The sequence below is a fragment of the Nicotiana sylvestris genome, chromosome 8, assembly GCF_000393655.2.
Source record: "Nicotiana sylvestris chromosome 8, ASM39365v2, whole genome shotgun sequence".
Taxonomy (NCBI): Eukaryota; Viridiplantae; Streptophyta; class Magnoliopsida; order Solanales; family Solanaceae; genus Nicotiana; species Nicotiana sylvestris.
The window spans coordinates 143,082,845-143,107,391 of NC_091064.1; the positions used below are offsets into that span (position 1 = coordinate 143,082,845).

At 37.4% G+C, this 24,547-nt stretch overlaps 1 protein-coding gene and 1 pseudogene across 5 annotated transcripts; one reads left to right on the forward strand and one right to left on the reverse strand.

The window, feature by feature from the left end:
- The first annotated feature begins 1,749 nt into the window (after positions 1-1,749).
- LOC104234915 (tRNAse Z TRZ4, mitochondrial-like) lies at positions 1,750-3,885 on the forward strand. Of its 5 annotated transcripts, XM_009788592.2 has the most exons (5): positions 1,751-1,940; positions 2,018-2,136; positions 2,205-2,475; positions 2,569-3,205; positions 3,724-3,885. In XM_009788592.2, exons 3-5 carry the CDS (start codon positions 2,249-2,251, stop codon positions 3,793-3,795), a joined length of 936 nt encoding a protein of 311 aa, XP_009786894.1. In that variant the 5' UTR covers positions 1,751-1,940; positions 2,018-2,136; positions 2,205-2,248; the 3' UTR covers positions 3,796-3,885. The 5 variants fall into 5 exon arrangements, with proteins under 5 accessions (XP_009786879.1, XP_009786875.1, XP_009786869.1 ...); XM_009788577.2 differs by having other exon boundaries at positions 1,750-1,949; positions 2,018-2,475; XM_009788573.2 differs by having other exon boundaries at positions 1,750-1,940; positions 2,010-2,475.
- Positions 3,886-6,125: 2,240 nt separating this feature from the next.
- Positions 6,126-8,484, reverse strand: LOC104234907 (histidine decarboxylase-like; annotated as a pseudogene).
- Positions 8,485-24,547: the final 16,063 nt, after the last annotated feature.

The following is a 24,547-nucleotide window of genomic DNA, read 5'->3' on the forward strand; positions in this document are numbered from 1 at the left end:
TTTTCTCCGTGGTCCTCAAGATTGTTGTTTTCACCTCCATTCACTGAGTTAGACATTTCGACCTGAAATCGAAGGTCTTGGACAAGAGAAAACGTGAAAGATAACTTGCGTTATGTAGTAAAATCAGCAAGAAAATAATCACTATTATTTTTAGCTCTACGGTGGGCACCAAACTATTTACCGTAAAAATGGTAATAACAATTAAATTTTATTATGTGACTCTAAAAATACGTGATCTATTTTTATGCTGGTTGTTAAGTAGATGATGCTATGTATGTGAGACTTAGAAACGAAATAGGAGTTAAGGATAAGGCGATAACCAAACCGATAGGTTAAGAATCAGGGCCTCGAGCTTGTCGATTCGGGGGCCTGCGGTTGATTCCGGAGCTTGGCTGTGAGCTATCGAAGGTGGTCGAGGTATGACTAACAGTTATAATAAAATCAACAAAGGCTCTTTATGGCCAATGATAAGGAATAAATGAAGAACAATGATGAAGATAATAAACGGAAGTAACAATATCAAGAGAATATGTTATGGAGCAGAGCAAACGTTCCTGTATATTTCGTATGGAGCAACTAAAACAACATGAGTTTACAAAATGACAAGGATCCCCCTTATATAGGAGAGAAATCCCAACATAGTACAAATTACATTAATGACAAAGAAGCGGAGATGGGACAACTAGATGTCATCCTGATTCAGGGTTAGGGCAGTCCACTAGGCTCTGTCAGTCATAACCGTATACCTTGGGAACTCTCCAGTACTACCATAGCCGTGGTCAACATTGTCCCGAGGTCGGGCGTCAACGAACCTCGAGGGAGGAAACTCAATCATAACCTTGTAGTCTATCTTCTGAGGTGCCTCGATGACGAGGAATTGGACCCTCCGATTTCACCGTATACAATATTTAAAATAATAATACGATACAATATGTAACAACCGTCCAAACAAGATGTTACACGCACATAAAACGTACCCCATTAACCTTTCAGAAGTAGGGAGGCGGGCGAGGATGAGAGAATATTGTCGCTGTCGAGTCAAAAGTGGTGGTGGTGGTGGTTGGGGGGGGGGGGGGCGGGGGCTGACAAGAGATCTTAGCTGTCGAGTCAAAACATAACACAGGCGACTCTAGTGGAATCTATTTCACTCTACGTAAATGTCAATAGGAAAACCCACTGAAATTAGCAAAAGAACAAAAGCAAAGAGAGAGAGAAAACTGGTCAGCGGAGAAAAAAAAATTACTTTTCAAATACACAAAGTCAACCTTTGAATTAGTCATTTTAACCGCTGTTCATACCAAATAATGATTTAAATATTATAGTAATACATTACTTATTTATTAACAGAAACACGTAGGGGTGGGCATAAAATCCGAAAAACCGAATTCCGAACCGAACCAAATTAATTTGGTATTTCGGTTTCGATTTTTTCGGTATTTCGGTCTAATTCGATACTGAATTTTCGGTTCGGTTTTCGGTATTATAATTTTAAAATTTCGGTACACCGAAATACCGAAATTTGGTGAACCTATATAATATATATGACTATATCTAAGTTCTAAGCCCAATTACCTATTTAATAGCCCATGCCCCATAGTCCCATACCGTCCCGGCGTCCCACCCACCCAGGCCCAACTCCCCCAACTCCAAAGCCCAATCCCAATCAATTACCCAAGACCCAAGTCAGTTAATATCCATGACCCAAGTTGAGAATCAAATTAGGCATTCTCATCAAAGTAGGGCATTAGCCATTACCCATTAGGACTTACTGCTTAGGAAGGATATCATCGAGAAGAAGAAGACGAGAATCCACTGCGAGTCTAGGATATCAGTCTGCGAGTCTAGGAAGGATATCACCGAGAAGAAGAAGACGAGAATCGACCAGTCGACAGTCGAGCTCGAGTCTCATCTCATCTTCACCGGTTAACTTCACTACTTTTGTAAGTTTTGTAAGTCTCATCTCATCTCATTCTCATCCCAGCTCGATTTTCTGCATCAAACTAATTTAGGGTTATAGGCGGCGATTTCCAGCTCGATTCGATTCCTCACTCCTCACAAATTCCGGGCAAACGAAGTGTTGAAGACGCTGCTGTCCTGTTCCAGTGTTCCGAGCTCGATTCAATTTCAATTTGAAAGGTATGTTTCGCTTTCTTTTGGTTGTACTGCTGATTGAATGAACTGCTGTTCCGAGCTTTTCCTTTTAGAAGAGTTGCATGGCAACAATGTCAGAAATGGAGGCAGTGCGACTATGCAGGCGAACAAAGTTATGATCGAAGATCCCTGGTTGCATGAAACTGCATTACCTAGTTGTTTGGAAGGTGTAACAAGAGAAGACGTGGAGATTGTTCTTCTTGGAACTGGTTCATCTCAGCCTTCAAAATATCGGAATGTTAGTTCTATTTTTGTCAATCTTTTCTCAAAGGGAAGTATTCTGTTAGATTGTGGTGAAGGAACATTGGGACAGCTCAAAAGAAGGTAATGCATACGTTCATAACCATCAACTTTCTATTTACATATGGTTTTTGTCTGACCTCAATTGAGAGGGATAACGTGCTTTTTGTTTAACAGATTTGGCATTGAAGGTGCTGATGAAGCCGTAAAAGATTTAAGGTGTATTTGGATTTCTCATATTCATGCTGATCATCATACTGGTCTTGCAAGAATACTTGCTCTCCGACGCGATTTGCTCAATGAAACTCCTCATGAACCTTTAATTGTTGTGGGCCCAAGGCAGCTTAAGAGATTCCTCGATGCATACCAAAAACTCGAGGATCTGGATATGCAGTTCCTTGATTGTAGGCATACTACAGAAGCTTCATTAAAGACTTTCGAGTCAAATGAAGATAAGGATGTGAGTGAGAGTGCATGTGTACCAAGTGACCAAAAGAATGGTTCTACCTTATTTGCTAAAGGGAGCCGTATGGAGAGTTATTGGAAGAGGCCAGGCAGTCCGGTTGATTCAGCGGCTGTATTCCCATTGCTGAAGACATTAAAGGAAATTCTCAGAGACGCAGGATTGGAGGCATTGATTAGCTTTCCTGTTATTCATTGTCCACAAGCATATGGCGCTGTCTTGAAGGCTGCTGATAGGACTAATAGCACTGGGAAGAAGATACCAGGATGGAAAATTGTATACTCTGGCGACACTAGGCCGTGTCCAGAACTAGTTGAAGCTTCGCGTGGTGCAACGGTTCTCATACACGAGGCAAGTTGTTATAGCATCATTTTGGGTTTTACCACATACTATACTGTACTCTGGGCTTAACGCTTATCATGAGAATTTTAGTTGACACATGTTCCCATTTTAGCATTATACAAGAACTCAAACTTTCATTTTACCTACTATCATGCAAAGTCAAACTAACATATTGATTTTCTGTGTTGTACTGTAATATGGATGCGACTCTCTAAATGTTGAATAGTGTTACTGGATCACTGAGTATCATTCCAAAGATAGCTTGTTTCTCTGAATATTCTTCCTTCTTGAGCTGCAATTGTCCTCATAGCTCATGATGTCGTCAGTGCGAGTTGTATGTTATGCATTCTACAAACTTAATCTGCCTTTTTCCCGTTACATGTTTTCTTCTGTTTCTATTTATGGAGTCACCTTCTGATGGCTGACCTCGTCTTAAGTTGGATCTGGTTTCTTCATCTTCTTTTCTTCACTTGCAACTTTCAATTTGAAGAAAATTTATAGTTTATTATTTCGGGTGCTTACTGCAGGCTACCTTTGAAGATGGCATGGTGGAGGAAGTCTTTATCTACCTTTCTTCACTTGCATTGCTTTTGATATGATGAGTGTTAACTTAGCAGACCTACCCATGCTTCCAAGAGTTCTTCCATATCTTAAACTGCTATTTCGTGATGAAATGATAGCTGATGAATCTGATGATATCGATGTTGCTACAGTAGCTATTTGAATTATTGATTAACACTCATCATGGTAAATATTCTTTTTAAGCATTCAATCCATTAAAATGGATATGTTGATTTTTAGTACTGTACGATTTATATTAACCTCCCTTAGAGCTCATCATAGTCAACCAACATTTGTTCTGCTTCTCTTAATTATATTATGACTGCTGAAGAAGAAACTTATGCAATGGTTCTAAAAAGAAAAAGCCAAAAGCAATGGATTTCACAGGAAAAAGGGTTATCCAGGGAGAGGAAAAGGAAAAACTACAAGCTCCGTTGATTTTGGTTGTATTAAAATTTTTATGATCTTGTATTAATTCTGGGGAAGCATTCTCAAAAAAATAAATAAATCTGGGGAAGCCCCTCTTTTCCCCACATTTTTGCAAACCTTTTGACTTATGTAAATTTAGGTAGAAAGTCTTCATCAAAATACCAAATGATTTTTCCAGATGTCTGTTGTAAAATTCGAAAGACACTTTCTCCATTTAGCAGGATCAATATGTTACAGCTGTTTTTGAGTGCAGAAATACTACTTCACTGCGTATTTTCAATGTGGCTCGAGCTTGGACTTCTTCCTTCAATCGTTTCAATGTGGCTCGAGCTTGGACTGTGTTTAACTGTGTTTAAGTTGTTGGACTTGTTGGACTGTGTTATGTGTTTAACTGTGTTTAAGTTGTTTAATGTAGTTGTGTAATGTGCATTGTGCAGTTGGCCAGCTTTTGCCAACTACAGTATACTGGCCAGATTCATTGTGCATTGTGCAGATTGTAATATTGTATAATATGACATACAGTATTGAGTACACTGGCGTGCAACTGCAGATTGCCAGATTGTAAAGAAGTTGTTGTCTTGTTCAGCTTTTGCTTTTCAATTATTCTTAAGCCATGTGAAATTGTGAATTGGTTATCACAGATTCACATCACAGGGGTTTCAGACTTTCAGGTTTCAGCCAGAATTAAGAGAATATAATATGTTATTCTTGTTTCAGCCATGTGCACATTGTACAGTTGTGCATTGTTATATATCGGAAAACATATTCTTTTAGAGTGAAAATTTCAATTGTGCATGTGCACTGTTAGGCGTTAGCACTTAGCATTGATTATTCATTGATTGTTAAGCCGAAACCGTACCGAACCAAAATAAGAAATACCGAACCGTACCGAAATATTTTGGTATGGTATTTGGTATACACAATTGATAAACCGAATACCGAACCGAAATTCTTACACACCGAACCGAAATACCGAACGCCCACCCCTAGAAACATGTAAGGATCAATTATGCTAACCTCACTATTAGAAAAGCGGGTAATTAAGAGATCTCTATGCAGACAAGGTCAATTATATGTATAATACCATCTTTTTGGCTTTTAATCCATAAATTACATTTGTTTTTTCGTAACAAGGTCCAATAATTTAGATTGAAAATAGAAGAAGAAACATATAACTATATTAGAAAAATTAATAATGTCGTTAGAGTCCCACATTGTTGGGTGGGATGCATTTTATCTCGTTATATGATTTTTGGCAATTCTACCGTAATTGATCAGTACACATAAGTTGTAAATTATAGGAGAAAGAGTATATTATTGTGAAGAATTTAATTGTATTTTGTGACAAAAGAAGATTGTTCAAGAGGTAAACACCCTCTTCTATCTCCATTCTGAGCTAGGTTGTAGGTTTTGACTGTTTGAGTCACGAAGGAATCAAAGTGGGGTAAAAACTTAAGAAAAAAAACTCGTTTTGATCATATTAATGGGCATGTCATTACTTTACTTACCAAAAAAAAGGGCAAGTCAAATTCATTAAACCGGAGGTATGTGATCCCCCCCCCCCCCCCCCCTTTTTCTTTAATAAGGTTGTACACTTATACGGCAGAATCAATTAAAAAAAGCTAGAATCTCCCTTGTTGGAACCTAAGATGCATGTTCATGGAATTCAGTCTGCTAACCAAATAGTTTTTTAATGTTTTCTTCAGTAATTTACGTCTAATTAAGCTCTTTTACTTTTCATGCATTGGAACATTTTCCGATTATAGCCAATCTAAATGGTTCTATTCCAAAGGCCTCATATATAGGGTATAACCGGTGGTGAAAATAGCTTTTACAAATAAACAAATAAAATACTGAAACATGCAGCCTCACCTTTATATATTTTGTGTAGAGATTGTAAAATTGCTATAAGGAAAAGATATTGATGGTGTTGCAGTAGTATTCCAATAATGATCTTATTTCATTCACAAAATTAACAGTAACTTGATGTTACACAAAGATCATAAAAGAATGTACCCAAAATTTATTAAAGAATGTTTCAATCATGTTGCGCAGTAGTACTCTACAGTTCAATTTGAATTTGGAAATAAAGAATTATTACAAAATGCCATGTCTATGAAAGACATACTTGATGGCAACAAATTTAGAGTTGATCTTGTCTTGGTGGCCTTCTAAGAAATAATGTAGTCAATTTTATGATAAGAGCATGAGCAATTTTGAGCACCAATATCATCTGCGATACAGGGGGCGTAACTCTTCCATCTTGGTACCACAATTTTCTTTGTTGCACTAGATCATTGACGAAATTGTCCAGCGTTTCCCTGGTGATACCTGGCATTACAATAACATGTGCCATATCTTTCATGCATGAAAGTTGCCAACGACGGACAAATTGGTGGTCACGAGGCCTTTCAATTACAACTATGATGCTAAGCTCATTTAGCATGACACTTATCCCTGCTTGCTGGAGACGATCTTTCAAATATTTGGCATTGTCGAGGCATCTTTTAACATCGTTTTGTAGCCCAATTTGTCCTTTGGCACTCAGACTATACCATAGAAAAATTGGAGTTAAACCATTACGACTTCCAGAAATAGTGGCATCTACAGAAGCGATGTACTCCACATTTCTTGAGAGGTTATTGATGTAGCTCTTTCTTGTTATTTGGACACCACAAGGCATTGGACATCCCAAGAACTTGTGACCAGAAATCGTGACGCTTCCAATTGGCTTCTTGAAGCTTATCATCTGTTGTCAAATTGCATAAAGAATAATCAGAATGCCGCTCTGTTATGTTACTTGAGAATTTTTCAAAATTAAGTAAGAAGCAAAACTCACATTGTTTATAAAGGGGACAATAAGCCCACATAGTGCTGCATCACAGTGGATGTAAAACATATCATGTGAATAGCCACAATCTTTGAGTGTTTGAAGAATAATATCAAGGTCATCAACAGCTCCTTTGAAGGTAGTTCCTACAAATAAAAAGCACCATTAATTAGGAAAATATTGTAAGAAGACTAATGAAGGCAAGAAACAGAAAACGGAAAAAATATTTACCAATTGTAACATTTATAATTGCTGGTTTGTCCTTATTTTGAAGCAACTTTTCTCTTAGGTCTGAGTAATCCATCTCTCCATTTACTGATGTGTTGATCGTTTCGGAATCCATTCTATACATTCTTGCAGCTTTGAAGACCGAATAGTGAGAGTCTTTTGACGCATATAATATTCCATCAGGAAGCAGCTCTCTCCTGCATAAACAATGTGAAGAAGTATCAGTGCAATGGAGTATATATAATTTATAATATTGGTTGTATTAGCTTCTCGAGATGGTAATAGCATGGATGCTAACAGTACTTACCCTAATAAAATGCCATGGAGATTGCCTTCAGTGCCACCATTGGTAACATAGCCCCAATATTGATCTTTTTCAATTTCCCATAGATTGGCAAACCAATCCAAAACTGCCATTTCAAAGTCTTTTGAATGGAAATCCACAGTGTTCTCAATGAAAGGGTCACCACAGTTATTAAGGTGGAATTGCATAAGTGGCGCTAAAGTGGCATAATGATCGTAACAAATGTTCACCGGATAACCTAATATAAGATGAAAAACAAAAGAATTAATTTGGTCTAATTATCATGTCATTGAGAGAGTTAGTCTTTATTGGCAAAGGCTGATTAGGGGATAGAAATATTAAAAATACCTATATGAAAATTGACTCGCTGAGTAAGTGTGTCTATATAGTTGACCAAGATAGAGTCCAAGGAAGGGCCATCATTTCCGAAGCCTGGCTCCGTCACAGCAAGTTGCAGATTCTTCCTTGGGCCAGGTGGCTCCACTTTCTGTCTCTTGTTGTCGCCATTTAGAAACAAACATGGCGTTGCTAAACCTCTTGGTGTTATGGCTGATAGCTCAAAGTCCTGTCAAGCATCATCGTATCAGTATGACAGCTTAAGTTTTTAACACGATATATGGTTACACAGTTCAATAACTTAATTTCCATAAATGTATTGTTTCTTTTAGCTAGGTGTTAGAAGAGTAGGGATGAAAAATAATAAGTAGCTAGCTCACTGCACAATCTCTAGTATTTATAAGACGACATAATTCAAAAACAAAATTGGGAAAGGGGTTGCAAAAATAGCTTTTGGACTAAACAAGGTGAGTTGTTTGTAATGGTAATAAGAAAATAGTAATGAATAGTACCTTTTCAAATGTGAGACTACCCATTATATTCTCGTGGAGCACAAAGTTTTCTTTTTATTTGCTTAGAGTGGAAAAACCAACTGCTGATTGAATTTTGTTCATATGTCTGGGGTTTATATAGTCTAAAAGATCAAGGGTTTGTGCTCCAACCACCCATTTTCTTCTTCTTTAATTTTGCTCTCCTTTTCCTGTTAGTTTCTTCAATTTATCCCACTTACTTTTCTTTTTGATAAAAAACAAAGAAGTCCATTAAGTATATTAATTGGAAATAAACTTCTCTATATACTATTACGTAGTACATATTGGCCCTCTTGACCTCGTGTTAGAAAGAGACTACGTAACTTTGTCAGCTAACATTATTTTATTATCAAATGGGTTGGTGAAATAGATGAGAAGCCAAATCAATAAACATGCAAATATGGTGTCAAAACGGAGCGCGTAAACTATTCATTCGCTCCTAAGATTTGTACTGGTTCTGGTAGATAGCAGTCATTACCAATAAATTATTAAATTTTTCTCTGATTTGGACAAAAAGAAATGGTTTTAATACTGACCTGCTATAGTTAATATACTTTCGAAAATATAAGGCAACGGCAACAACACAAACGCGGTTTAAGTTAAAAAGGTAGAAATTATTAATCTAGAAGAATAGTGGTGGAAAAAATATTTTAAAAAAATAGTTAACCATCTATATTATCCACTAAAAAAATGTGTTGTATGATGAACGTTTTAAAAATGGGTCAAATATGGATAAAAATCATATTATCCATTTAGAGAATGGATAAACCAATTATTTTAACTTTTACATTTGTAAAGCCTCAAATTGTGGGTTCCTCAAGTTTGGGAGACTATGAATTCTCCCAAAAGTAATCATATTCATATTATCCGCCGATTAACCCGGTTTTTATCCATATTAAATACGAGTCTTGTCAAAAATTTATCTATTTTTTCATTATCCATTTTTGACTCGTCCCATATCCAACCTGACCCACCGTTTGCCGCCCCTATAGAAGAATAAATCAAATCTAGAAGGGATCCTTCTAAATTAACAAACAAAATGAGAGTTTAACTGGGGGTGGGTGAGAGATATTTCCACTACTTTCTTATTGCTACGACAAATTCCCTATATTTTTAAAATTTCATTTACATCAATATTAAAGAACATGGTCGCTTGCAAAAACCAAGATAATTAACCCATCCATGACCTCAATAAAAGTCAAACACAATTAACCCATCCATGACCTCAATAAAATAAGTAAAAATTACACGGGGCGTCCTATTTGGTTGCCCCCATTTAACCTATACCTATTTTTTTAAAAAGTTTTTACTTGTACCCACTTTTTAAACAATTTCAGCCCCCTTTCTCCTCCTTCTCCTTCTCCTTCTCCTTCTCCTTCTCCTTCTCCTTCTCCTTCTTCTTCTTCTTCTTCTTCTCCTCCTCCTCCTCCTGCTGCTGCTGCTGTTGGTGCTGCTATGAAACTTCAGTTCATAGGATGATTGCCATAAGTATGTTTATCAAATTATTTTAAATCAAATTATAAATAATTACGTAAGTTAGTAGACAATAATTTGTGAATATTTTCACGTAATTCTGTTCTTTTAACGTTTATTGTTTCCAAAATTTATGATTTAGATACTGTTGGCAATCTGATTATTTTATAGTAGTAATACACTATGAAAGAATAAGGTGATTATTTATCTAGTATGTTAGAAAGCTTTTTCAAAAACTTCAGCTTATATAGTGGTGAAGTTTTTACAAATGAACTAAATAACTTTAGCATCTTCTGCTGAAATTTTTGAAAAAGCTTTATGACAAAACTAATGAATCCAGGACAAAAAAACTTCAGCTTATTTAGTGCCGAAGTTTTTATAGATGAACTAAATAACTTCAGCATCTTCTGTAGAAGTTTTTGAAAAAGCTTAATGACAAAACTAATGAATCCAGGACAAAAAAACTTCGGCTTATGTAGTGTTGAAGTTTTGATAAATGAACTAAATAACTTCAACATCTTCTATTGAAGTTTTTGAAAAAGCTTAATGACAAAACTAATGAATCCAGGACAAAAAAAACTTCAGCTTATTTAGTGCAATTACAAACAGAAACTTCAGCAAATAGAGAACAAAACTTCAGCTACTATGCTTAAGTTCAGCAATTACAAACAAAAACTTCAGCAAATAGAGAATAAAACTTCAGCTACTATGCTTAAGTTCAGCAACTACAAACAAAACTTCAGCAAATAGAGAACAAAACTTCAGCTACTATGCTTCAGTTCAACAATTATAAACAGAAACTTCAGCATACTTGATTCAACAATTTTTGCTACTTCAGGCCCGTCTACTAGAATGCTGAAGTTTTGTGTGATTGCCTTTGCTACTTCAGCCCCGTATGCTGAAGTTACGCGAAAAAGTGGGTACGCTTGCAATTTTTTTTGCAAAGCGGACACAAGTTAAAGTGTGACCCAAAAAGCGGGTATAGATGCAAATGCCCCATAAAATAATTGTTAATTTTCATCTATATAAAGGAGAGAAGTATACATTCAATTAATATTGACAGTTAATGAAAAGTGGTACGTATATTTCATTATTGCTGTAAAATGTTGGATGAGATTATTTGATTTTTAGTTACTTTACATATAAAATAATCACGGGAATGGTCATTTTTTCGGAATGTAATATGTATTTATTAAAAAACCAAGAAAAAATAGAGTTACATCGGGAAAACATTCATGTTCTCTAAATGAGAAGCATCAAAACAAAAACTAGAACTAAACATGAAAAATAAGAAACACAAATTACACGAGTTGTATACAATATTCAAGCTACCCGAGCAAGAGAATATTGAGCCACTTTATTAGCTTATCACAGGGAAGATTAATGTAATTAAATTTTGAAACATATGATTCTGGATATCATTTTAATGCAATTATGCAGAAAATCTTAATACTTGGACATTAAATTGATTTAGGTTTTATGTTATATAAATATTTTCCTTATTTGAACTATGTAACATAATTATAATACCGTTTACGTTAATTTTTCTTTAATATTTAGAATTTTAAAATCAATTAAAATTTTATTTATTAAATCCTTCTTGATTTGAACAATAGGAAGTCTTAATATTTAAAATTTTAAAATTAATTAAGATTTTAATTACCTTATATCATTTCTTTATTTGGAAAATGTATGCATAATTGTAAATCTTTCCATGTTATCAGAGTTAGAAGCAATATTACGGCATCAGGTTTATATGAACCAAGACTTTCAATGCGAAGCAAAATTATGTGTAAAATTTTTGCTAAAATTGTAACAAATATTAGATGTGAACTCCTAAATTTAAAATAAAATGAAGAACCTTAAATGTTAAACGTATAAAGCTTAAATCCTAGATCGACCTCTATATGTTATTTTGAATTGTATGTATGAATGGCAATACACATTCTCCTTATATTTGAATTACTTTATTCCTACTCAAACGATATATATATTTTTTATTAATCGATATGTCTAATATTTAAAAATTACAGTTAATAATTAGAATAAATAGCTGAAAAATATTATAGAGCATAAAAGAGAAAGATGTGTGTGTTTGTGAGACATAAATGGTTGGCAAGAGTCAATAACTTTAATGATTTTGCCAATACAAATATCAAAAAATGAATGTCAAATTAAACTTTTTTTTAGAGGGAATGGGCCTTCATAGCCATTTATAATGTTAAAATTAGAAAAATATCATTTTTAGATCTCTTATGTGTAAAAAATAAATTTCCTATGTGTAAAAGTAAATCTCTCATGTGCAAAAAAAAAGAGATATGGCCATAAAACTAAAAAGATGAACTTTCATAAGGCACTATAGTTTAGAGCCTAATTACCATACGTAATTATAGTTTGCTTAATTACCATTTATAGCTAATGTATCAATTTCGCTATATCCAGATCTCACTGTATCAATTCGTTACCAGGCTGTATCAATGAATATAGTTTCGATGGAAAAGTTGTATCAATTGTATACGTTCGCGCATAATGATTGTATCAATGAATATAGTTTTAATAGAAAGTTATAAAAACTATATTCGTTCATGCATAATGGTTGTTTCAATTAATACAGTTTCGATGGAAAAGTTGTATCAATTGTATTTATTTGCACATAATAGTTATATCAATGAATAAAATTATGATGAAAAAGCTTGATCAACTGTATTCGCTCTCATTCAATAAAATACACTATAGATACATATAAAGAAGAAAAAAATATCTCATATCTATGAAGCCGTAAAAATCACAACTTTCAATCTCGAATTGCAACAAAATATGTCACGACCCAAACTCACTAGTAGATGGTCCCTAACCCCAACCCATTAGAAAAGCCAACAACCACATAATAATAATGAAATCAAATAAACATGATCCAATAACATAATAGCGGAGAAATATAAGAGAATATGATCATAAAACTACTACAACCATCCCCAAAATTTGGTGTCAACGAGTACACGAGCTCTACCGAATAATAAGATACAAGTAAAATTCTCTAATACAGCTGTCTAAACAATAGAGCAGTAAAGATAGAAATAACTAAAAGAGAGCTTCGAGGACTGCAGACGACATATCAACTACCTCGTATCTCCCAACTAGCAACAACTCAAGTCTGAAAATCACCTCGAGGCCTGACAATAACACACGTCACCAAAAACAATAACACTTAGTCCAATATGGGCCTGACATACGTGTCATCTCAAAATCAATAGCAAACCGGCTCTATGATCCAAACTCAATCATTTACCGTTCATGTCTCAGATAAACACATCTCAAAATGCTCAGTTTAATAGTATTACACATAAGAGGGCTCAACAACATGTGAGGAATCAAATAAGAAGTATTGAGATAGAGATATCATACACAGATATAACATCATTACTGAGAACATGTATAAAAATAAAGCATGTAGCTCTGAGATAGCAAGAATAACTCTATCAAGTCCCAAACAGATAGCACTTAGCCTAGACATGATGTCTAACATGAATCACGACTCAAATAATTAAACAAGCAGGGAAAATACAAATATAGCATGATATGAAGGCAAAACAAGCCCAATAATAGCCTAAAGACCTCCCCAAATTATAAACATACAGGTGAATACACACACGCCCGTCACCTAGCGCGTACGTCACCCCAATATCTTTCATATAACATAGTTCTCAAGGTTAAATACCCTCAAATCCAAGTTTAAATGTGTTACTTATCTCAAAACATGCAAATCAATACTCCAACCAGCCCTTTCCCACGCGTATCAGCCTCCAAACGGCTCGAATCTAGTCACAAATCACTCAATAGCAACAAATAATGCATATGAAACAACTTCAAATAATAAAGTTTCGATCTTTATCAAAATCAAAAAGTCAACCCCGAAAACGCACCCTGTAATCTAGTCAAACTCATAAATTTCGAATACCCATTCAATAACGAGTCAACCATACTCATCAAATTCTGACTCCAAATCAAATTTCAAATCCTCAATTTTCATTTTTGAAAATTTTGGACAAAATCCCCCGTTTCTTCACTTGAATTCATTAAATAAATGATCAAAACCAAGGTAGAATAATGAATAATAAACATCGGAGTAAAAAATACTTACGCCCATACAAATCTTAAAAATTTCCTCCAAAATCACCCAAAACCGAGCTCTCTATCTCAAAATGTGATATAATAACTCTAACCCTCGAAATGGGATTTTTAATAGCCTGTCTAGTGATTTGCCTTCCGCAATCATGGACAAACACTCGCAATCGCGAAGAACAACTTCCAGCTCCACCAAAATGTTTTACGCGAATGCATTCTCAGAGTCGCGAACGTGATGAACACACGCTCTAGAACTTCGTGAACACAGAACAAACATCACAATCACGTAGGCTTACGCCTGACACCTCAGCTGAACCCACTCTACTATGCGAACGCGCATCCGCGATTGCGAAAACCACAGTCATCCAAAGATTCGCGAACGCGTCACCACTTCGCGAACGCGAAGCACATTGCGCCTGCCACCAAGAACACTATACACAATTGTGTCCTTCTCCTCGTGATTGCGAAGGAAAAAACAGACACCAGATATCAGCGGCTCTTCAAGCCCAAAGCATGGTCCGACGACCATCCAAAACACACTGGGACCCCATCCAAACACACCAAGTAATTCTAAAATACAATACAAACTTAATCGAACCTTTAAATCACATCAAACAATGCCAAAACAATGAATCACACAACAATCCAAGCCTAATGAAACTAATTGACTTCTAACTTCTATAACCCAATGCCGAACCATACCAAATCAACTCTGAATGACCTCAAATTTTGAACACCAGTCCCAAATGACACAACAGACCTATTCCAACTCCCGGAACTAAAATCTGAACCCGGTATCAACAAAGCTAACTCTCGATCAAACCTCTTAACCTTCCAACTTTCGCCAATTCAAGCCAAAACGACCTACAAACATCCAAATAAATTTTTGGACATAATCCTAAGTCCAAAATTACCATATGAAGCTATTGGAACCATCAAAATTCTATTCTAGAGTCATCTACACAAAAGTCAAATTTCGGTCAACTCTTTCAACTTAAGCCTTCAACCTTGGAACTAAGTGTCTCAATTTACTCCGAAATATCTCCGAAACCAAACCAACCACCACAGAAAGTCACATAACCACCAACGAGAATAGAAGAAGCAATAAATAGGGGAACAAGGCTACAATATACAAGATGACCGGACGGGTCGTTATATTCTCCCTCTCTTAAATAAACGTTCGTCCTCGAACGAGTCTAGAATCATACCTGGAGTCTCAAATAGGTGTGGATATCTGCTCCGCATTTCCTGCTCAGTTCCTCGACTGGATGACCTCTCAATTAAACCTTTACGGATGCTATGTTCTTTGATGTCAACTTTCGAACCTGATCCAAAATGGCTTTTGGCTCCACATCATAAGTCAAATCCCCATCTAACTGAACCATGATGAAGTCTAAAACATGTGACGGTTCACCACAATACTTTCGGAGCATAGAAACATGAAAAACTGGGTGAACACCCGATAGACTAGGTGGTAAGGCCAATTTATGGGTCACCTCTCCAACTCTCTCAGGCACCTCAAAGGGACCAAAATTCCAATGGCTTAACTTACCATTCTTCCTGAACCTCATCACACACTTCATGGGTGGGACTCTAAGCAAAACCTTCTCACCCACCATATATGCAACATCACGAACCTTCCTATCAACATAACTCTTCTGCCTAGACTGTGTTGTGCAAAGCCTATCCTGAATCAACTTGACATTCACCAAAGCATCCCGAATCAAATCAGTACCCAATAACCTAGCCTCTTCCTGCTCAAACCAACCAACTAGAGAATGGAACCGCCTCCTATATAAGGCCTCATAGGAGCCATTTGAATAGTGATTGGTAGTTGTTGTTGTAGGCAAACTCTGCAAGTGGTAAGAGCTGATCCCGTGGACCCCTGAAATCTATAACACATGCGCGTATAATAACCTCCAAGATCTGAATGGTGCACTCGGATTGTCTGTCCGTCTGGGATAGAATGTTGTACTCAACTCGACCCGTGTGCCCAACTCTAGCTGCACTGCCCTGCAAAACTACAAAGTGAATTGCATGCCTCGGTTAGAAATTATGAAAAGGGGAACGCCATGCAAGTGGATAATCTCTCAGATGTAGATCTTAGACAACCACTCTGAGGAATAGGTGGTCACAACCAGAATGAAGGTGGGCAAACTTGGTCAGTCTATCCATAATAACTCACACTGCATCAGATTTCTTCAAAGTCTGTGGGAGCCTAATAACGAAATCTATGGTAATATGCTCCCACTTCCACTCAGAAATCTTAAGTCTCTAAAGCAAACCATCCGGCCTCTGATGCTCGTACTTCACCTACTGGCAGTACAAACACCGAGACACATAATCTACTATATCATTCTTCATTCTTCTTCACCAATAGTGTTTTGTCAAATCCTGGTACATCTTGGCGGCACCCGAATGAATGAATTACCGCGAACTGTGTGCCTCCTCAAGAATCAACTCACGCAACCTATCTACATTGGGCATACAAATCCGACCTTGCATCTGCAACACCCCATCATCTCCAATAGAAATCTCCTTGGCATCACCGTGCTGCACCGTATCCTTAAGGAAAAGCAAATGGGGCTCATCACACTGACGCGTTCTGATGTGCTCATACAAAGAAGATAGAGAAACCACGAAAGACAAAACCCGGCTAGGCTCCAAAACATCTAACTTCACGAACTGATTGGCCAATGACTGAATATCCAATGCTAGCAGTCTCTCACTAACTAGAATATATGCAAGGCTACCCATACTCACAATCCTTCTACTCAAGGCATTAACCATCATATTGGCCTTCCTAAGATGATACAAAATATTGATATCATAGTCTTTTAACACCTCCAACCACCTCCACTGCCTCACACTTAGATCATTTTGCTTAAACAAGTGTTGTAGACTCCGATGATCTGTGAATACCTTACACGACACATCGTAGATATAATGCCTCCAAATCTTCAATGCATGAGCAATGGCTTCCAACTCTAAGTCATGAACGAGGTAAGTTCTTCTCATGGGGCATTATCTGAAGTGAAGCATAACCAATCACCCTACCCTCCTATATCAAGGTACAACTAATGCCAATCCGTGAAGAATCATAATAAAATGTATATGATCCCGATGTTGATGGTAAAACTAGAACTAGAGCTATGGTCAAGGCAATTTTGAGCTTCTGAAAGCTCTCCTCACACTCATCAAACCACATGAATGGGGCACCCTTCTGGGTCAATCTAGTCAATGGTACAACAATGGACGAGAATCCTTCCACAAAATGGCAATAGTAACTTGCCAAACCAAGAAACTTCCAAATCTCAGTAGCTGAAGACGACCTGGACCAACTCTTAATTGACTCAATCTTCTTCAAATCTACCTTGATCCCCTCACTAGATACCACATGGTCCAAGAACTCCACTAAGTCAATCCAAAACTCACACTTGGAGAATTTAGTATATAGCTTCTTCTCCCTCAAGGTCTGGAGTACAATTCTCAGATGCTGCTCAAGATTTTCCTAGCTGTATGAGTACACCAATATGTCATCAATGAATATAATTATAAATAAATCAAGATATGGCTTGAAAACACTGTTCATCAAGTGCATAAAGGCTACTAGGGCATTGGCCAGCCCATAAGACAACATAAGAAACTCGTACTGCCTGTAGCGAGTCCTAAATGCGGTCTTCAAAATATCAGAATTTCGAATCTTCAACTGATGATACCCTGACCTCAAATCAATCTTTGAAAATACTCTAGCCCCGTAAAGTTGGTCAAATAAGTCATCATTGTGTGATAAATAATACTTGTTCTTAATAGTAACTTTGTTCAACTATTGGTAATCAATGCACATACACATAATACCATCCTTCTTCTTCTTCTTCTTCATAAATATGATCGGGCTACCCCAAGGCGACACACTGGACCGGATGAAACCCTTATCAAGCAACTCTTGAAGTTGTTCCTTTAACTCTTTCCATTTCACTAGTGCCATGCAATATGGTAGAATAGAGATAGGTTGAGTGTCCGATACCAGATCAATACAAAAATCAACATCTCTATCGGTTGGCATGCCTACCAAGTTTGCAGGAAACACATCTAGAAAGTCTCTCACTACCAGAACAGACTCAATGGTAGGAGTATCATCACTAACACCCCTCACAAAGGCCAAATATTCCAAGGCATCCCTTCTCAACCATCCGTTGAACCTTCAGCTATGAAATCACTCTACTGGGGACATAATCCAGGGAACCTCTCCACTCAACCCTATGTAGACCCAGCATCACCAAGGTCACGGTCTTGGCATGACAATCTAGAATAGCATGACAGGATGACAACCAATCCATGCTTAAAATAACGTCAAAATTAATCGTGCTAAGTAGTAAAAGATAAACTCTCATCTCTAATCCCCCAATCTCCACCACACATGACCGATATACACGGTCCACAACAATAGAGTTGTTACACCCCATATTTTCGTACGTGAGAGTACGTCGTAAGTCAATTGATGTAAGCTTAGAAATGAGATCATCTTTGAAAATGCATAAAGTAAGTTAATCATGCTAACTTGGAGGTTACAAATATTTAAGATCATGAACTTCAAGTGCCAAGAGGATTGGAAGGCTTAGAAGCTAAACGAATTGAAGAAAACAAGTTTCGTCGAAAGCTGACAAGTTGAGAATATTATAATACGTACTTTTGGGGTGAGGCTATGGTGCTTAAGTTGATAAAGAATTTATGTTATGAGTTATTTTAGTCTTATGATATTCGTGTGTTATATTTTGCAGTCAAGCGAGTTGTGGAACAAAAGTTGGCAAAGATCATCATAAGTTACATTCATAAATTTGCTAAAAATTAGGTCAAATGTAGCGGAGCATTTCTCCCAATGTACATGGAATTACGGGATGATCTACGTACCAAATTGAATATATATGAGTCTAATTTCCAACGTATTAAACCATTCATTAATAAAACATTAGAGTAGATAGATATTTGCATTTTCGCCAGACTGTAGAGACTGACAAGTAGGTGCATCACCTACTTGCCAAAAGGAGAGGTCTCAATTAAAAGCTCCTAAAGTCGGCCAAGAGGGGACTTTTAAAGCCTTATTAATTCATTTATTTCACTCATACTTCAGACCATGAAAACTAGATTGAACCTCTGCAACTCCTCCCCAAAAATCCCACACAAACCCTAGGTTATTTTGGATGTTACGTTGTGGTTCTAGTGCCAAAAACCTTAGATAGCTTGCTCGTTTCTCTTTCTCCTTATTGTAGATGCGTTGGAGGAATGATTTTTGATGAAGTAGGACTATATTTTGTGGGTTCTACTTAGTCTAAGGTAAGGTTATGTTTCTCCTTCCATTATATATGCTTGTACGAGTTGTAACTTAATCGTAAGACTAGACCTAGCAAGTTTCGAAAGAATGGTATGTTACTTGTTGTTGCACCATTGTTGGCTGGTTGTGAACTTATATTTAATTTGAATTCATAGGTGGTTTAAAGGATAAAAGGATTAATTATATACTATTGATTGTGTTTCTCAATTTGAAAGAAAAGACAAGTCGAAACGTGTTTTAGTAAACTAAAAAATCAGTTTTGAAGTACTGAACTTGTGGGACTGTTTTGTGGGCTGTTTGGTGTTACTTCTCTTTTGCTACTATTTTTACGGAGTTTGGGAGGAGAAAGGGTGTGTATAAACACCATATAATGGCAATGTGGTTGGCTGGTCGTTCGACGTTACATTTTTGGGTTGTTTGACACTACTAGGATTGTCGTTTTGTGTATGAACTGATTGGGGTGTGTGGGCTATTTTGTGGTATTTTATGATAGATATAAGGTTGGAAAATGATATATACATGTTGTTATTGTTTTGTTATTGTTGTTGTTGGTGCTATGTCAAATTGGGAGAAAGTAAAGATTATAGGGGAAATGTTGTCCGTTTTATTATGAAATAAGCTTGTTGTTCATTGTGTAATAGTTGTACCTTCCATAAATTGATGACAATATTGTTATCATTGTTGTATATTAAGGTGCAACAAAATGAGTTTAACGGGGTTATTGGACAGATTATGATAAGGTATGTTAAGGCTAAACCCTTCATTCATTTTGGCATGATCTCGTAACTACATGTGTTTGATAACAAGTCATAAAGAGAAGTTTATACTCCCAAATTTATATACATTATCCTAGTCTCATAATTTACCAGTATTCTCCCTTATTGGGATTTTATATTCAAATGAGTATTGTCTTCTTCTAGTCAAGAGAGTAGAGGGTCTCTCTCTCTCTCTCTCTCTCTCTCTCTCTCTCTCTATATATATATATATATATATATATATATATATATATATATATATATATATATATATATAGTATTTTCACCACCATCAAGCTATAATTGGTGGTCAAGCCCCTATTAGGCAACCTCAGATCATATGATAAGTTATATACCGAGCCTACTATGGCCGAGTGCCTATAAGCGAGCCCAAAATGGCCGAGATACAGAGTCTAGTATGACCGAGCGCTTATGAGCGAGCCTACTACGGCAGAGCAGTTAGCGGGTAATCAAGACTTCCAAACTCAGATTTGCACATGAACGCTGACCGCCCCGGAATTCAAAAACGAACTGAGCAATTCCCAGGGTTTCTATTTTTCTTGCCATTAGTGGGTATCATCTACAATCTTAACCCCAACTAGCTATTAATTGATCAACCTTAACTATTTAAGCCTAATTTAATTAACACTAATGAACCCTAGGTCAAAATTAAAAGAAAAGAAAATGAAGAAGTAAAAACTAACAAATAAAATAAAAACAAGTACAAATCAAAGAACAATTAGGAAGTGAGATTACCAAATGTATAATGAGTAACGAGAATAGACTTTAATCTTGTGTTTGTGTAGATTAAGGCTCAGATGAACAATGAAAATTTTAGCTTGAGAGTCAAAAGATCGAAAAGGGTAGCATGACCTCCTATTTATAGAAGGTACCCTGGGACCCACAACATTCACATGGCACGGCCGCGGGAAATCACCGTGGTGCGTGCTTTTGATGAACAAAAGGGCTTCTATATTGAGACTTCCACTGAGAGCACGCGGCCACGGAAAGGCACCGCTGACTACAAAAATGCACCACGGACGCGGATGAAACTTTAGAGAAGTCTCATTTTGGAATTTTCAATCCCGCATCCGCCATCAAATTACGCCTTCGCAAACTGGCCACCGCTGACCGCGAAAAATGGAGCGCTGTCAGCGGTCCAACTTTAGACTATTGCAAAAGTTTTCTAGCTTAGTCCTGCACTGCATCAAACATTCCTACACACGTCTCACAACTAGTTAGTTTAAAACAAAGCCTACGCTAAGAAGAAAATCAAAAAGAAGAAGAACACATGGGTTGCCTCCCAAGAACCGCCTGATTTAATGTCGCGGCACGACGCAAGTTACCATCAATCATTTGAGATGGATCATTGCCACCACGTGGCTGTCATCAAACTTTCCAAGATAGTGCTTCACTTTGTGCCCATTAATTCTAAAGATTTCACCATTTTTGTTTTTCAAATCAAGAGCACCGAACGGAGTTACAAGCACCACCTCAAATGATCCACTCCATTTTGACTTAAGTTTTACCGGGAATAGTCATAACTGGGAGTTGAATAAGAGAACCAAGTCACCTTCCTTGAATTCCTTGCTACGGGTATACTTCTCATGTAAGTACTTCATCTTGTCCTTATACAAGGACGAGCTGGAATAGGCATGAAACTGGAACTCATCAAGCTCATTGAGTTTCTCCACTCGGAGATTTGCTGCAACATCCCATTCAAGATTTAACTTTCTCAAAGCCCACATGGCCTTGTGCTCTAACTCAACCGGTAGATTGCAAGCTTTCCCAAACACCAACCGGTATGGAGACATACCAATCGGAGTCTTGTTAGTAGTCCTGTAAGCCCACAAAGCATCATCCGGTTTCTTTGACCAGTCAGTCTTATTTGCATTAACCGTCTTTGACAATATGCTCTTTATCTCCCTGTTGGAGACCTCAACTTGTCCACTAGCCTGAGGATGGTAAGGGGTTGAAACCTTGTGATTGACACCATACTTTGCGAGCAAAGTGTCAAATGCCTTATTGCAAAAATGAGAACCCCGTCACTAATGATTGCTCTAGGAGTGCCAAACCGAGTAAAGATATTCTTCTTGAGAAAAGCCACCACACTCCAGGCCTCGTTGTTGGGTAAAGCCACGATCTCGAACCACTTGGAAACATAATCAACGCCCACCAGAATGTACATGTTACCACAAAAACTCACAAAAGGTCCCATGAAGTCAATGTCCCACCTATCAAATATGTCAACCTCAAGAATAGTGGTGAGAGGCATTTCATACTTCTTTGAAATTCCACCTGCTCTCTGACACTCATCACGTCTCTTCACAAGCTCACCCACATCCTTGTACAGTGTAGGCCAATAAAAACTACAGCTAAGCACCTTTGAAACTGTCCTCGCCCCACTATGATGACCACCGTAGGGAGAGGAATGATAAGCATCCAGAATACTCATTTGCTCCTCTTCCGAAACACATCTTTGGATCACACCATCATTACAAATTTTAAACAAATAAGGATCATCCCAGTAGTAGCCCAAGCTATCCCGTTTAAGCTTCTTCCTTTGGTTAGAAAAGAGCTCACACGGAACAATACCAGTCATAAGAAAGTTGGCAACATCCGCGAACCAGGGAATGCTATTCACAGATACAGAGAGGAGTTGCTCATTAATTTGGAGGCCATCACGGGGCCTCCCCTCCTCCTCCAAGTGGGACAAGTGGTCCGCCACTTGGTTTTCACTACCTTTTCAATCAACAATATCAAGGTTATACTCTTGAAGCAATAGAACCCATATCATTAACCGAGCCTTAGAATAATTTTTTGTCATCAAGTAGCGGAGTGATGCATGGTCAGTATGAACTATCACCTTGGCACCCATGAGATAAGGCCGAAACTTCTCCATTGCAAACACAATTGCTAGCAACTCTTTTTCCGTCACCGTGTAATTAACCTGAGCATAATTCATTGTTTTGCTTGCATAATACACCGGATGAAACATCTTATTTATTCTTTGACCCAAGACCGCTCCTACCGCAACATCACTTGCATCACACATGAGCTCAAAAGGTAAGCTCCAATTGGGTGCGGTAATAATGGGAGTAGTTGTCAATTTGTATTTGAGAAGTTCAAAAGCCTTCATGCATTCATCATTAAACACGAACTTGGCATCATTTTCCAATAATTTGCACAAAGGATTCACTACCTTAGAAAAGTCTTTGATGAATCTTCGATAGAACCCCGCATGCCCAAGAAAACTCCTAACCCCCTTAACTAAAGTAGGAGGAGGAAGCTTTGAAATCACTTCAATCTTAGCCTTGTCCACCTCTATTCTGTTCTTTGAGATCTTATGGCCGAGGACAATGCCCTCCTTGACCATAAAGTGGCATTTTTCCCCAGTTAAGCACAAGATTTGTCTCTTCACACTGGGCTAGCACTTTTTCAAGATTCTTAATACACTCATCAAAGGAGTCACCCACAACACTGAAATCATCCATGAACACTTCCAAGAAGTCCTCCACCACGTCGGTAAATATAGCCATCATACACCGTTGGAAGGTAGCTGGTGCATTACATAAACCAGATGGCATCCTAGAAAATGCAAAGGTGCCATACGGACATGTGAAAGTGGTTTTCTCCGGGTCTTTCATAGCAATCAAGATCTGGTTGTAACCTGAGTACCCATCCAAGAAATAGTAGAAGGCACGCCCAACAAGTCTATCTAGCATTTGGTCAAGAAAGCGCAATGGAAAATGATCTTTGCGGGTCACTTTATTCAGCTTGCGATAGTCCATGCACACCCTCCATCCAGTGACAGTCCTGGTGGGAATCAACTCATTTTGCTCATTGGTAACCACAGTCATACTACCCTTCTTCGGCACACATTGCACCGACGAAGTCCAAGAGCTATCTGAGATGGGGTACACAAACCCTGCATCTAACCACTTGATCACCTCCTTTTTTACAACCTCTTGCATAGCCTCGTTCAACCTCCTTTGATGTTTCATGGAGGGCTTAGCATCATCTTCAAGTATAATCTTGTGCATGCAAAAGGCTGGGCTTATTCCCCGAATATCAGCTAGAGTTCATCAAATTGCCTTCTTCCTTCTTTGGAGCACCTCCAGTGTGGCATCTACCTGCACGTTAGTAAGATAAGAAGAAAGAATTACAAGTAAAGTTGAACTAAGGTCCAAGAATTCATACCTAAGGTGTGAAGGAAAAGGCTTCAACTCCAAAAAAGGAGGTTCCTCAATTGAGGGCTTTGTTGGTGGAGTCTTTCTATTCTCAAAATCCAAAGACAACTTACGGGGCTCATAGGAATAAGAACCCATTCCGTGCAAAGCATTGACACATTTTACCCGACCTTCATCCTCATTTACATCAAGGTTCAACAATACCGCTTCAAAAGGATCCTCCACATTGATCATGGCACTAGTATCATCAACTGTCAC